The 14,541-nt window shown below is 38.8% G+C and overlaps 3 protein-coding genes across 3 annotated transcripts; all 3 read left to right on the forward strand.

Annotated features, from left to right (window-relative positions):
• Positions 1-1,490: 1,490 nt before the first annotated feature.
• Positions 1,491-3,489, forward strand: LOC146724908 (uncharacterized). Its single transcript, XM_085488353.1, has 4 exons — positions 1,491-1,509; positions 1,850-2,124; positions 2,373-2,407; positions 2,451-3,489. Exons 1-4 carry the CDS (start codon positions 1,491-1,493, stop codon positions 3,487-3,489), a joined length of 1,368 nt encoding a protein of 455 aa, XP_085344479.1.
• On the forward strand, positions 3,486-5,630 carry LOC146724909 (uncharacterized). The gene is made up of 3 exons (XM_085488360.1): positions 3,486-3,699; positions 3,792-3,985; positions 4,086-5,630. Exons 1-3 carry the CDS (start codon positions 3,486-3,488, stop codon positions 5,628-5,630), a joined length of 1,953 nt encoding a protein of 650 aa, XP_085344486.1.
• Positions 5,631-5,646: 16 nt separating this feature from the next.
• LOC146724910 (uncharacterized) lies at positions 5,647-6,519 on the forward strand. The gene has a single exon (XM_085488362.1). It carries the CDS (start codon positions 5,647-5,649, stop codon positions 6,517-6,519), a length of 873 nt encoding a protein of 290 aa, XP_085344488.1.
• Positions 6,520-14,541: the final 8,022 nt, after the last annotated feature.

Genomic DNA, 14,541 nt, shown 5'->3' on the forward strand with positions numbered 1-14,541 from the left:
CTTGAATAGTCATTTAAAGGTCACGTAAAAGTCACCTTCAATTTCTTTAATGGGACTACCTATTTTTCATTACATATTCTTATATGTTATTTCAAAAGCTTCACAAAACTCTATATTAAAATATGTTTTTATGAAGTTCTTGTTAAGTTATAAAGGTTTAAAGTTAACAATTTTTTGACATAAAATGTAAAATATCTTGTAAAATATTCGGGTTTTGGTACTCGTACCATAATACTGTTTTGCATGGAATAATGAGACCAATCAGTTGGTGTAAAAAAACATAATTACTTATAAAAAAAAGTATGCAGCTGCATGTTGAATATTACATTTTTTTAAACAATTATCAGTTGATTAGTCTCATGATTCCGTGCAAAAAAATGTAATAAGGTATGATTACCGAAAACTGAATATTTTATAAGATATTTTATATTTCATGTCAAAAAACTGTTAACTTCAAACCTTTATAACTGTTTCGTGGTTACAGCGACGATCAGAGAATAGCCAATCGTGAAATATAAGTATTGCTCGAGAACATGGTCTTACGCGATTCGCGGCTGAAAATACGTGGGGATAGCCCCAAAATATAAATAGAGGAGCGAACGCTCCTCCGGTACACTTCCTTTACTTACTTCTCCGCAATAACACACACATCACTGCGCGTATATCGTCAACAGACTTCTGTACTTCGACGAGCGGCACACTCGGACGCCGCAATAATAACCTGTGTTACAAGAAACGGAACATAGTAGTTATTCCGCGTGTGGATATCACACACGGACCCATCTATCCAGCGTTACATTCTGCATTAAGAGGAACGACCTCACGGCTGGAACATCATCTCGTTAGCAATCAAACGTTGAGCAGAGAACGCGCCGGCTTACAACCGGCGCACCAATTCTCATACTATTAAACAATTTGATCCTTCGAGCCGGATATTTTCCGGAGGCGGCGGGCGTCTCGGAGGAGGCGAAACCGACTCGAGTCGGAGTACGGATAAACGGCGAGGGTGTCGGCCACGTACCAGGGCGGCAGTCAGTGTGACACGGTGGACGTGGAGGACGGTGACCGGGGCTGCCGAGCTGCACGCAGGGAGAGACGATATTCGTCGGAGCGGCACCTCGAGTGGCGGCGTAGCGCCGGGCAGAGAAGAGGAAGCGTAGCTGGGTAAGCTGTAATTGAGCCTGCACCAATCATTTTTTTGCGCTGCGCAATTATTTTATTTATTTATTATTTGTAAATACTCGATTAGCGTTAGTCACTGTAAATTATTTGTGATCCGAAAAAATGCCGATCGACCGTAGCCCTGGTACAAGTGGCGCGGGTGCGGCGACGTCAAACGTAACGGCATCGGAGGTAGCGGCGCTGTAAAGAAGGCGCGGAATAATAAAGGGCTCGTGCACGCGGATGGAAACATTTGTGAACAGCGTGATCGCGGTAGATGACGAGGCACGAGCGCAATTGGAAGTGAGGCGCGCGCGCTTAGACCCAATATGGGAAAACTACTGCAAGGTGCAGTCGCAATTAGAGGCAACAGACGAGGCCGAGATAGATGACAGAGTCGCGTTCAAAGACAACATACTATTCGTTGTGCGCGAGAATGCGGCGATTATTACAAAATGACAGCGATTATTTCAAAATAGTCCGCGGGCCTCCACGCCAGGATCAACGCGATCCGAGAGTGAAGCTGCAACACACGTCCGCTTACCGAAATTAAATTTACCATCGTTTTCGGGAAAGTACGAGGAATAGTTCCCATTCCATGACACGTTTATGTCGGTCATACATAACAACAAAACATTATCCGATATACAAAGATTTCAATATTTGCGAGCGTCGTTGACGGGTTCAGCTCTCGACATCATCAAAACATTAGAGATCTCGAATAATAACTACGACCTTGCGTGGAATATTCTAAAAGACCGTTACAACAACAAGCGTGTAAACGTGCAGACACATATAAAGGCAATATTCGAATTAGCGGCGATTACAAAAGAAAGCGCGAGTGGCATTCGGCAGCTGGCGGACGGTGCAGCGGCACACGTACGCGCGTTGACTGCATTGGACTGCAACGCCGACAAATGGGACGCGTTGCTAATGGACATAATTACGTCCAAATTAGACCACGTAACATCCAGGGAGTGGCATGCTTCCCTGGGGGGCTCGGAGTTGCCCGCCTTCAAGGAATTGATTGATTTTCTCGCCCATCGTAGTCAGATTTTAGAGAAGTCGGCTGGGGGGGGATTAGGCGCTTCCGAGCACTCCAACATTCGTTCGCGGGCGCGATCGACTTCGGGGCGGCACGCGCTGCATGCGACGGTCGAGGGGGAAAAGTGCACTTATTGTGGGAGTGCGCATTTGATCTACTTTTGTAGAGGCTTCTTAGCACTTCCGGTAAACCGGCGCATAGGTGAGATGCGCGGCTGAAAACTTTGTTTGAATTGCTTGCGTAGCCGTGATCACGTGGCGGCCGAGTGCTCGTCGAGCGGCTGCAGGACATGCAAGCTGAAGCACAACACGTTGCTACATCTCTCGAATCAGGGAAGGGGAATCGAGAATTCGCGGACCGTCGGCTCAACGACGGACAATTCGACTCCGATCGCGAGCGACCCTACCGCCGTGGTCGCACACGGCGCGGTCGGGGGGGACGGTGCGGAGCCCTTGCTGTCGACAGCGGTTGTGTACGTTTACGGCGCAGGCGACTCACGAGTGGCATGCCGTGCCTTGTTGGATGCAGAAGCACAGGCGAACTTTATTTCGACTAAATTCGTAGCGAAATTAAAATTAGAGACATGGTCTATGGAAATGTCAATGTCGGGCATATTCGGCTCGACATCCGTTTTGAATCGGATGGCGCGAGTCAAACTCCGGTCGCGACTGAGTTCGTTCGAGGCCGAGCTGGACTGCGTTGTCACCGATCAAATCGCAGATAGAGTTCCGGCGAGCACGCTGAAGCGTCAGGCCTTCAGGCTGCCGACCGGCATCGATCTAGCGGACCCGAAATTCAACGTGTCTTCCGACATCGATTTATTAATCGGAATCGATCTGTTTTGGCAGCTGGCGTGCGTGGGCCAAATTCGTGCGACATTCGAGCATCCTCTTTTGCAAAAGACACGTTTGGGCTGGATTTTGGCCGGGCGTACGGGTGGTGGCACCTCGCGATCGAGCGCCAAATTGCGTGCGTTACACGCGACGATTAGTAATTCGCAGCTCCACGAACGAGTTAATCAATTTTGGCAAATCGAGGAACTGGCGGGTTCTAACAGTTATACCCGCGACGAGCAGGCGTGCGAAAGTCACTTCATGATGAACGTGTCGACGAACGATGAAGGCCGATATGTAGTGAAATTGCCGCTAAAAGAGGACACATTTCAACGGCTCGGCAAATCGCGCAAAACAGCGATAAAGCGTTTTCTTGCACTCGAGAAGCGGCTTAACCGCAACCCGGGTTTAAAGCGCTCTTACGCGAATATCAATCGTCGGGGCACATGAGAGTCGCACCTGCGGGTTCGATCGGGGGTAAGCCTATCTATCTGCCGCATCACGGGGTAATAAAGGGGACCGGTCCATGCGCGAAGTTACGCGTGGTTTTCGATGCCTCGTGCAAAACCAGCACGGAAGTTTCGTTCAACGAGGCTTTGCGAATACGTCCGATTATTCAGCAGGAATTGATCGCAATATTAATGCGTTTTCGATATTCGTGTATGTCTTCGTGGCGGACATAATTAAAATGTATCGTCAGATACTGCTGCACGAATCGCAGACACATCTGCATAGAATAGTGTGGTGAGAAGACTCGGAAGCGCCGATCGGCGAATACGAGCTGCTGACGGTCACGTACGGTACGAGTCCGGCGTCATTCCTGGCCACCAGGTGCCTTCAGCACCTGGCACAAAAGTATGCGGACGAGTACGCGATCGGGTCAAGGTGCGTGCTCCGGGATTTCTACGTCGACGACCTGCTCACCGGCGCTAACACCCTGCCGGAGGTGAGGCGCGTCCGCGGGGAGACGGTTGCGCTACTGAAGCGCGGAAAATTCGAGCTCGACAGGTGGGCATCCAACTGCCGAGAATTGTTGCAGGACGTAGGAGGACGCGACGGATGCGAGCGTGTCTCTGGGCGGGGACTCGAGCTCTAAGATCCTGGGAATTACGTGGGATCCCATTATTGATAGCTTCAAATTCGACTATAAGAGCGGCTCGCCTGCCAATTGCGTAACCAAGCAAACTATTTTATCGGAGATCGCGAGCCTTTTTGATCCGTTGGGGCTACTGGGGCCATTGACGGTAGTAGCAAAGTTAATTCTGCAAGACACATGGCAGACGCAGGTTAGATGGGATGAGTCGCTGCCGCAGGACATCCATACGCGTTGGCTGGGAGTAAAACAACAATTAACAAATCTTAGTGAGTTGCGCGTGCCGCGTTTCGTGGGCCGCGTGATCGATGCCGGGGGCGTGCAGCTGCACGGCTTTTGCGACGCGAGCGAGCGTGCTTATGGTGCGTGCGTGTACGTAAGAACACACAATTCCGAGGAATGCCGAGTACGGTTACTGGTCTCGAAATCGCGAGTCGCGCCCATGAGGGCAATATCATTACCGCGCTTAGAGTTGAGCGCGGCACTGCTGTTGGCAAAATTAATAGAAAAGGTTCGAGAATCGGTCGGGCTTCCCGCCGCGGGGGTGGTTCTGTGGTCGGACTCCACCATTACCTTACAATGGATTCGTTTTTCGTCTCGCAAATGGAGCGCGTTCGTCGCGAACCGAGTTGGAGAAATACAGCGTTTGACCGAGGGCGCGGATTGGCGACACGTGCCGTCCGCGGACAACCCGGCCGATATATTATCGCGTGGCGCGGACTTGGCGACTCTGGCCGTATCTGGTCTGTGGTGGGAAGGACCGGCGTACCTTCGACTTAACGAGGGACATTGGCCGATTAAGAACGTCGAGATATCAGGAGAGCTGCCCGAGCAGAAAAGAGTGATCGCTGTCGTGGCGGTCGGAGATCGACCGATAGTCTCGGGGTTATTAGAAAAATTTTCGAGCCTGGAGAAAATACTATGCATAGTGTCATATTGTTTGAGATTCGGTCGTGCGCGACGGGCTGAGGACATTGGGTCATCGATCTCTCATCAGGAGATGATCGCGGCCATGCAGGTCGTGGTACGTTGTGTGCAGCGCGGGTCGTTCCCAGGAGAGTATTGCCGTTTGAGCGAGGGCCAGAGCATCGGCAGCGGGAGTCGTATATTATCATTGTCACCATTTATGGACGAGTGTGGCGTCATTTGCGTTGGAGGTAGGATAAGCAGGGCGGCGTTGCCGCCGGATACGGTGCACCCCATGCTGCTGCCGAAAAGTTACGTTCTTACAACATTAATTGTTCAAGGAGAGCACGTTAGGAGCTTGCACGCGGGACTGCAGGCCACGACTATGCGCGGTGCGTCAGCGCTATTGGCCCTTGGCGGCACGTTCAGCGGTTCGCAGGGTGTTGCGCGAATGCGTAACGTGCTTCAGGTGTGGGCCGGCAGCATCTCAGGCGGTGATGGCGGATTTGCCTGGACCACGGGTAAACGTGTCAAGGCCATTCACGCATACGGGCGTAGACTATGCCGGCCCGATACTTATAAAGGAATCTAAGCGGCGCAACGCCGGGATGCTGAAGGCTTACATCGCTGTTCTCGTGTGCTTTGCGATCAAGGCTGTGCATTTGGAGATCGTAAGCGATCTCACGGCGGACGCCTTCTTGGGGGCGTTTAAAAGATTCATGTCGCGAAGAGGCAGGCCGGCGTGCGTGTACTCCGACAATGGCACGACATTCGTCGGAGCCAATAAGCAAATTAGGGAAATATATGAAATAGTCAATAGCCCTGAAGGGCAGGAAAAAGTGCGTCAGTTCGCGCGGCGGAACGAGTTTGTTTGGAAATTTATACCGCCCCATGCCCCACATTTCGGGGGGCTATGGGAAGCAGCGGTGAAATCCGCGAAAATACATTTGAATCGCGTGGTCGGAAACGCGAACCTCACTTTTGAAGAAATGCAGACGGTCCTGTGTGAGATAGAAGCCGTACTAAATTCGCGACCATTAACAGCGCTAAGCGAGGATCCAAACGATCTCAACTGCATAACTCCGGGTCATTTTTTGATTGGTGCAGCGCTTAATAGCTTCCCAGTTACAGATTTGACAGCGGAGAATCCGGGACGACTGTTACGCTGGCAGCGCGTGGAACAGATGCGCCAGCATTTTTGGAGACGCTGGAGTACGGAATATTTGCACACTCTCATCGAGCGGAGGAAGTGGAAAGCTAACCAGGGGCAGCAATTAAAAATTGGTCAGCTTGTATTAATTCAGCAGCCAGGACTAGGACCATTGCAGTGGTTATTGGGCCGAGTTGAACGAGTGCATCCGGGCGCTGATGGTGTTGTCCGAACGGTCACGTTAAAGACGGCACGAGGACAAGTCACAAGGCCCCTGACAAAACTGGCAATATTGCCAATAAATGACACGGACAAACCCACGATCGATTAAATTATTTGTACGCGCGTTCCTTCTACGCTGTACTTGTTATGCATGTGGCACGATGCGCGCCTTTTTATTTATTTTATTTATATTGTTTAGCGTTGCATTCCGTTTCTTTTTTTTATTATTGTAAAATGCGCGCTATATTTATTTTATTATTTTGAATCGTTTAGCGTTGCGTTCCGTTTCTTTTTTATTGTAGAATGTGTTTCGTTTAATCTTTACTCAAGCATTTCTTTCGTTGCATGTGCTTGTTGCGTATCTTTACTTCATTCTGCGACGCACTGGGCGCGATTGCTTCCATTCGTTGTTGAATTCATATCACGCCGCTTGACACGTTCCCATTATTGATTGTTAAACAGGGCTCCATAACGAAATCTTCATTACAACGTAAATTTCATAAATCGACTGGTTGCGGAGCTTAATTTGAAGACATGACCTTCAAGGGGGGCGGGATGTTTCGTGCTTACAGCGACGATCAGAGAATAGCCAATCGTGAAATATAAGTATTGCTCGAGAACATGGTCTTACGCGATTCTCGGCTGAAAATACGTGGGGATAGCCCCAAAATATAAATAGAGGAGCGAACGCTCCTCCGGTACACTTCCCTTTACTTATTTCTCCGCAAAAACACACAACACTGAGCGTATATCGTCAACAGATTTCTGTACTTCGACGAACGGCACACTCGGACGCCGCAATAATAAATCTTGTGTTATAAGGAACGGAACATAGTAGTTATTCCGCGTGTGGATATCACACACGGACTCATCTACCCTGCGTTACATCCTGCATTAAGAGGAACGGCCTCACGGCTGGAACATCATCTCGTTCGCAATCAAACGTTGGGCAGAGAACGCGCCGGCTTACAACCGGCGCACCAGTTCTCATACTATTAAACAATAACTCAACAAGAACTCTATAAAAACATATTTTAGTATAGGGTTTTGTAAAACTTTTGAAATAACATACAAGAATATGTAATAAAAAATAGGTAGTGTTCAAAACGCATCAGAAAATATTATCCGCATAATAGAATATTATATTCGAACAGAATATTTTAGAAGATTCTAGACCAATCGATATTTTCAGCAAATCGTTTTTGTATGTTTTTCGAGGAGAAAACAGCGACATAAATCAATCTGTTTCGGAAAAAACCGCTCAAAACATCAACAATTAACGGTACCACAACCGTTCCGCCGAATAATTATTTTTCAGTGAGCATGCGCGGCTTATCACGGGCGCCTCTTTTCACCAATAATTATCGCGATCGCCCGCTCGCGCATGCTTTCTGCCAGCCGTCGTCCCGTTAATTTTGACAGCGGCCAATTACGCGTAATGCGCTCAGGTCACCTCGCGCAACGTTTGAAATCCGCAAAACTATTGGCGCTTCACGCGAAGGTGGGCTCCATCCTTAAAATTATAAAAGAAGAGCTCACACCCGGCTTAGCAGCCTTATCGCTTTTCCGCCGTGAACCGCATAACGCAAACCGCATACTTGATAAACCGCTAAAATTCGTTGACGACCGCCGCTTATTCCGCATTTTGATTTTGATTACGATTTCAATGTAAAATAATTAACATTTGTATGAAGTTTGTTAAAGTGTATTTGTTATTAAGTGTGTTAGAGAATTAAAGTCTTTTGATAAAAAAAGTGACTCATCCTTTGTGCCGCGCAACCCTTTCTTACGCAGCGCGTTCGCGAACAGGTAGTTTCATTTAAAAAGTTGAAGGTGACCTTTATGTGACCTTCACATGACTATTCAAGGTCAAATCAATGGCACGATCTTATGTTCCCCTCGAAATCCTATAACTTTTGTTTGAAACATTTTTTCGTATCTCAAGTCGTTTCCAATATAAAGAGCCCGGGTCGGACATTAGACACTCTATATATATATATTATTGACCGACATTAAAATTGGTTTAAATGATCTTGGAAAGTTGATGTTACCAAAATATTCACCAAAATATTCGACTGAAACATCAAGCAATCTTGATTTATTGTGAGATATCGATTTATGTGATTTTCTCTAAACATATGATATTTAAATGTTCCCTGCATTTCTAGGAAAAACCACTATGGTTTTTACATTATTCTAGATGTATGAGACCTAAAACAATTCAAATTTTACTTTCCGCTCGAGGTCAAAAAAATCGCACTTTTTGGACATTCTCCTTTAATTTCAAGGTTATCAATTTTTCAAATAGAATGATCTATTTTTGACATCGAAAATTGATATGGAAATTTTACATTAAAAACATAAGATAATATGTGGGATCAGATTGACTTCTAAAGGACATTTGACTGGCTCTCATTTACCAATCTTGATTAGCCAGAACTGTCAGTTTCGTTCATCAAACTAATTTACACACAAGAAAACAAGATGACCTTTAGGGATCAATCTAATCTCACATATTCCCAAATAGTTCTAAAATGTGAAATTCCCTCCTCTATCGATTTTCAATATTAAAAATAGGTTATTCCATTTGAAAAAAATTAATCTTGAAATAATCTTGAACAAGGTAAATCTATCATAAACTGAAGGTTACCTTTTTTCATCCGACTACTTTCTACAATAATAATTGAGGAGCATAATTAAAATGATACCCCGTATATATGAGGAGTATATGTATATCCGTAAAAAAGACATCACAGATATTTAAAAAAAGGGCTAAGTATATCTTTCGTCAAAAATTAACAAAAATTAAAATTATTGTGTCTTCAGTTCTTTATATTCCATATAGCTAATTACATCCAAAACATCCTCACAAAAAGTTTACCACGAGCAGCCACGTTCAAAATTTCGAACTGTACAGGATTCTTTCAAAATTAAAAATAGATCCTTCTTACAATTTGGTGTCCCTTGATGTGGTCTCGTTGTTTACTAATGTTCCTGTCGATTTAGCATTTCGAAGTTATTAGCAATAGATGGTCATACATAAAAGATAATACCAAAATACCAAAAAAAGAATTTTTAGATATGATAGAGTTCATTCTTACATCTTCATATTTTTGTTTCAACAATGTGATATACAAACAAATTTTTGGTACTCCCATGGGATTACCATTATCCCCCATAATAGCGGACATTGTACTTTAAGATTTTGAAAACAAAGTTTTAAACAAGAAAGATATAAATCTCTCTTTATTTCTCAGATATGTAGATGGCATTCTTTTAATGGCTCCAAAAGATACTATTCACCAAATTATTAAGATTTTTAACTCATTCCATGCAAGAATCCAGTTTACGTGTGAATGAGAAGAAAATCAGAACATTAGTTTTCTTGATTTAAGAATTATAATAGAAAATAATAAACTTATTATAGATTAATTTCAAAAAAGATTCAATCAGGCAGATATTTATCATTTCGTTCTAACCAATCCCATCTGCCACAAAATTGGTACAATTTATAATTTAATTGACAAAGCCCTATTGTTATCGCACCCGCGTTTTCACGAAAAAAATATTATTGTAATTATAAACACTTTACTTAATAATAGTTACCCGTTAGAATTTATTTATAAACATAAATAATAGAATCAAAAACTTTTCGCGACTAAATCTACATACAATGGAGGTGAACAATAAGACAGATAGGGAAGGAGAAAACAAAAAATTCATTGTAATTCCGTATATTAAAAACCTAAGTGAATAAGTTACCATCGCTTTTAAAAAAAACTTTGAATACAGGATGGGTTACAAATCTAAAACAGACAAGTCTAAACAGACATAACAGATTCATAAAGGTCCATAAAGATCTCACACCGCTATCCAACAGCAATAACGTCGTGTATAAAATAAACTGTCAGGATTGCGATGCATTTTATGAGGGGCAAATAAAGAGACAAGTAAAAACAAGAATACATGAACATAAAACTAATATGAAGCAAAAACTAATATTAAGAAATATACATCTAAACAAACGGTCGTCTCACAGTACATCACAGAATACAATCACACCATAAATTAGGACCACATAGATTCTTTTTCTTTTTTCTGATGTGGCTGTTTGGGCTTCCTCAGAATAGTCCCATACATCATTAATTGTTCAAGTATATCTGTCAAGTCGTGCTCACAGTACGGAACACAAAGGAACAAAATTTTTTTCAAATGAGACACGTCTGAACGCATCAAAGAACGAATTCCCTTTTAGGACCACATAGAAGTATTAGACCGTGAAATAAACTACTACAAAAGATTAATTGCCGAATCCATACACATTAAGAAACAAAACAATGGATTAAACATAATGAAGGATAGTGATCTTCTTGACGAGGCCTATTTTTCCTCAATAAACTTTTGAAAAAAATAAAATCATCCCATAAGTTTATTTGTCTCTTTGTCTCTTCACGATGAGATGTATATAAGAATTGAATATCTACGACTAGCTATCATTAGTTCGATCATATAAGAACAACACACACAAAACAGTCTGTAAACATAACAACATTTATAATTTTAAACCAACTTTGACTCTATATATTGCTAACTAATTGTGACAAAGCGACATGAACTTTACCCGAAATTTACATAAACTACAACCTCATGGTGAGTTCTCAACTTTTAAGGTTTAAAGTCAAAAAATTACATTCTTTAAATTATATCTAAAGGTTCACCATATATCGTTGAATCTCGAAGACCACTCCGCTAGAAAAATAACAACTGCATTAAACGTTGCGTATTTCATGTAATATTTTAATTGTTAACGACTAAAGAGATGCAAGTAAGCATCGGAACATTCCGAACTTTGTATTCTTATTAGTATTATGAATAAAAAATATATTTTATTAAATACAAATAAGTAAGGCCTAAGAGCCATTCGCGGATGTTTCTTGCGTACATCTCCAACGAAAATTAATTTTACGTTGGAGATAAACGAAAATGTGCACAAGTCACATATTATATTCTTGGTTTACTATCAAGAATTTAAACATGAAATATCTCATATTTGAGATTTAATTTCATAAACCCCTATACTCCCCAAAAGAAACATATTTTATAACAAAAAAAAATTTTTTTGCTCGTTAAAGACCTTTAGTTACATATGTTACATATATGTTAACAAAAATAGTTCTTTACAAAAATTATTAGAAATGTTTTTAAAAACGTCTGATTGGCGATCGATGGTGTCGTTAGAAAAAGATGTGAACGTAATCGCTGAAAGTTCGGTGACAGTCTTTAATGATATTTCGTGACACATCGTAAGTGGGGTTAATGTATAATACAGAGGACAGATATTTAAAAATATATAAGAAATGTCCAGCGGCTGCAGCGTTGTATGTACAACGTGGTGAATGTATACGCGAATTTAATGGAAGCGCAGGTATTTTGATCGAAAGATTCTTGTAGAAAATATTATTTTTTTTGTTGTCTATTAAAGACTTAAATATTGAATTTTTATGCATTGCAATAATAATTTTATATTTATATTTTTATGTATGCATGCATTGCAATAATTCAAATAAAATAATTAAATAAGATAATTAATAATAATTTAAGAAATAATAATTTAGATAATAATTTAAAATAAAAAAATTACACATACACATATACCATTTGTATTCTTTATATAAATACATTTATAAATTATGATTATTTTAATAAATTAAAAATTTAATATAGTATTTTTTGTATTTTAAAGTTTAAAGCTATAAAAAGATAAATAAAATATTATCTTTGCTATTTAACCAAAATTAATATCTCGTAAGTATAGAGTATAGATTAATCGTATTATATAGAGCATCTTAGAATTATTGGATTTTTAAAGAACAAAGTAATATCAGATAATTTTGGGAGACATTTTATACAAGTGATAAATAATATGAATATAATAATTTATAATAATAAAATATATATTATAATTTTTTTATTAGACAATTATAAAACTAAAGATTTGAAAAATATTTGGCAAAAAATGAAATCGCGCAATTACATCAGTCTCATCTCCTATTTCTGACCACGATGGCTCTTCAAATTAATTATTCTACGACATATCTATGATATTATTCATGCCAAGAAGATTATTATCTCTATTGGTATGATCCTGTTTGCGTGGTGCTTGCATATCATTCTCTGGTACCTATTAGCGATATATTTGGACAATGTTAACCCGGATAAATTTGACAGCGCTAATAAACTTTGGTACTATTTATGTAAGGTAAATAAAAGAACCTATAATTTTTTAATATCTATAATTTTAACATTAAGAATTTATAATTTTAATATCATCAAAATTATTATTCGTTTTTAAATTGTTTTATATATGTTATCGATATTGTCTAGGATAACATTTATGATATTGTATTTTAAGAGAGAATATATTTCTTCACATATCCTTTCTCCACACAATTAAATATTTAAACGTAAAAATGTAGAATATGTTTATAATATATATTAAATAATAATATTTAAACACATATTTAATATTTAATATTTTATATAATATATAAAATATTCAATGTGTGTATTTAAATTTTATTATAACTAATAATCTTCTAAATATTTTATTTAAAGCTAAAGAAAAATACAAAGAACAGGCAACGGAAAGAGATAGAGAAAACAAAAAAGATAGAAAAAAAATAGAAAGCTTAAAATTAGAGAAGATGAAAAATACATATTAGAAGGAGATTGAGATATAGAGAGAGATTAGCTGCTGTCAAATAAATTGTCAATTTTAACAGTTTGAAAAAATAAAGTAAATAAAAACTAAATAAAAATGTTAAACTAAATGAAAACGTTTTTAAAAATATATAAAATAAACAGATAATAAGAAATTTCATTTATTTCAAGATAAAATGAAGTAAGATTCATGTTCGTATGATTTGAGCCATCTTATTATTTTCACATTCTATCTATACAAAATAATTCTATTTATCTTTCCAGTGAGAAATGATTGGTCGAATCGATATCGATTCGACGTCAATTCGATTAAAAAGATGTCGAATCGATGTCGATTTGACCAACATTTCTCGCTGAGTTAATAAAACTGAGATATATGTACCTATATCATTTAAGTAATAATAAATATGGTGCGAGCATACTTTAATATTACAATATAATAATCGGTAAAATTAATATTAATTTTACAAATGGTAAAATTGCAAGATATTAATAAGTACAATTATAATTTTACATCTAATTATAAATTTCAATTTAAATGTTAATATTAATCCCAATGTTTTGTTAATATTCATATCCAATGTTTCTGTTATTATTAATCCAATATTTGTACTACATATTTACATAATTAGCAATATATATTTAAATATTCAAATTTTCTAATTTTAATTATATTAAAATACATATATTAAGCATACATACATATACATAATTTTATGTATTCTTATTATATTATAGACAAAGTAATGTACCAATAAAGGTATAATAAATAATTAGAATATTGAAAAAAAAATATATATATGTATATAAAACGATATTAATATATTATCAATTTAGCAAAGATTAATGATTTTTTTAAATTGATGTATCATTAATATAAGATTAATTTTGATTTTTGAGTGCGGATACATGAAAGAATTATTAATTTAACAAATTAAGCAATATTATTAATAATGTTCTTTATTGAAAATATAATTAATTAACATTAACATCATATAAATTATAATTAATAACATTAAAATTAACTATTTAACATTAAATTATTATAACACACTAAAATTAACTGTTTAACATTAAATTATTATGATATATTAAGTTATTATAACATACTTTAAAATTTTTAATATCTCTCTCTCTCTCTCTCTCTCTTATAAAGATTTAAATAATTTAAAATAAATAATACATTAACATATTTAATTACTTAAAAACTACAAGAAACTTTATTTGGCACTTCTAATTTATTTTCGTCACCCTTCCTCTTCATAATTACTTTCGATCCAAGTAAAACTTCCATAAGAGACATTTTTCTTCCTTCGATGCATTTTATATCCGTTATTTTTTCAACATCTAGATAGAAGATGTCATCTATAAAATAAATTTGTAACATTAATAGAAATAATAAATATATACT

The sequence above is a fragment of the Nylanderia fulva genome, unplaced genomic scaffold (assembly GCF_048542155.1).
Source record: "Nylanderia fulva isolate GAGA-0341 unplaced genomic scaffold, ASM4854215v1 Scaffold111, whole genome shotgun sequence".
NCBI lineage: Eukaryota > Metazoa > Arthropoda > Insecta > Hymenoptera > Formicidae > Nylanderia > Nylanderia fulva.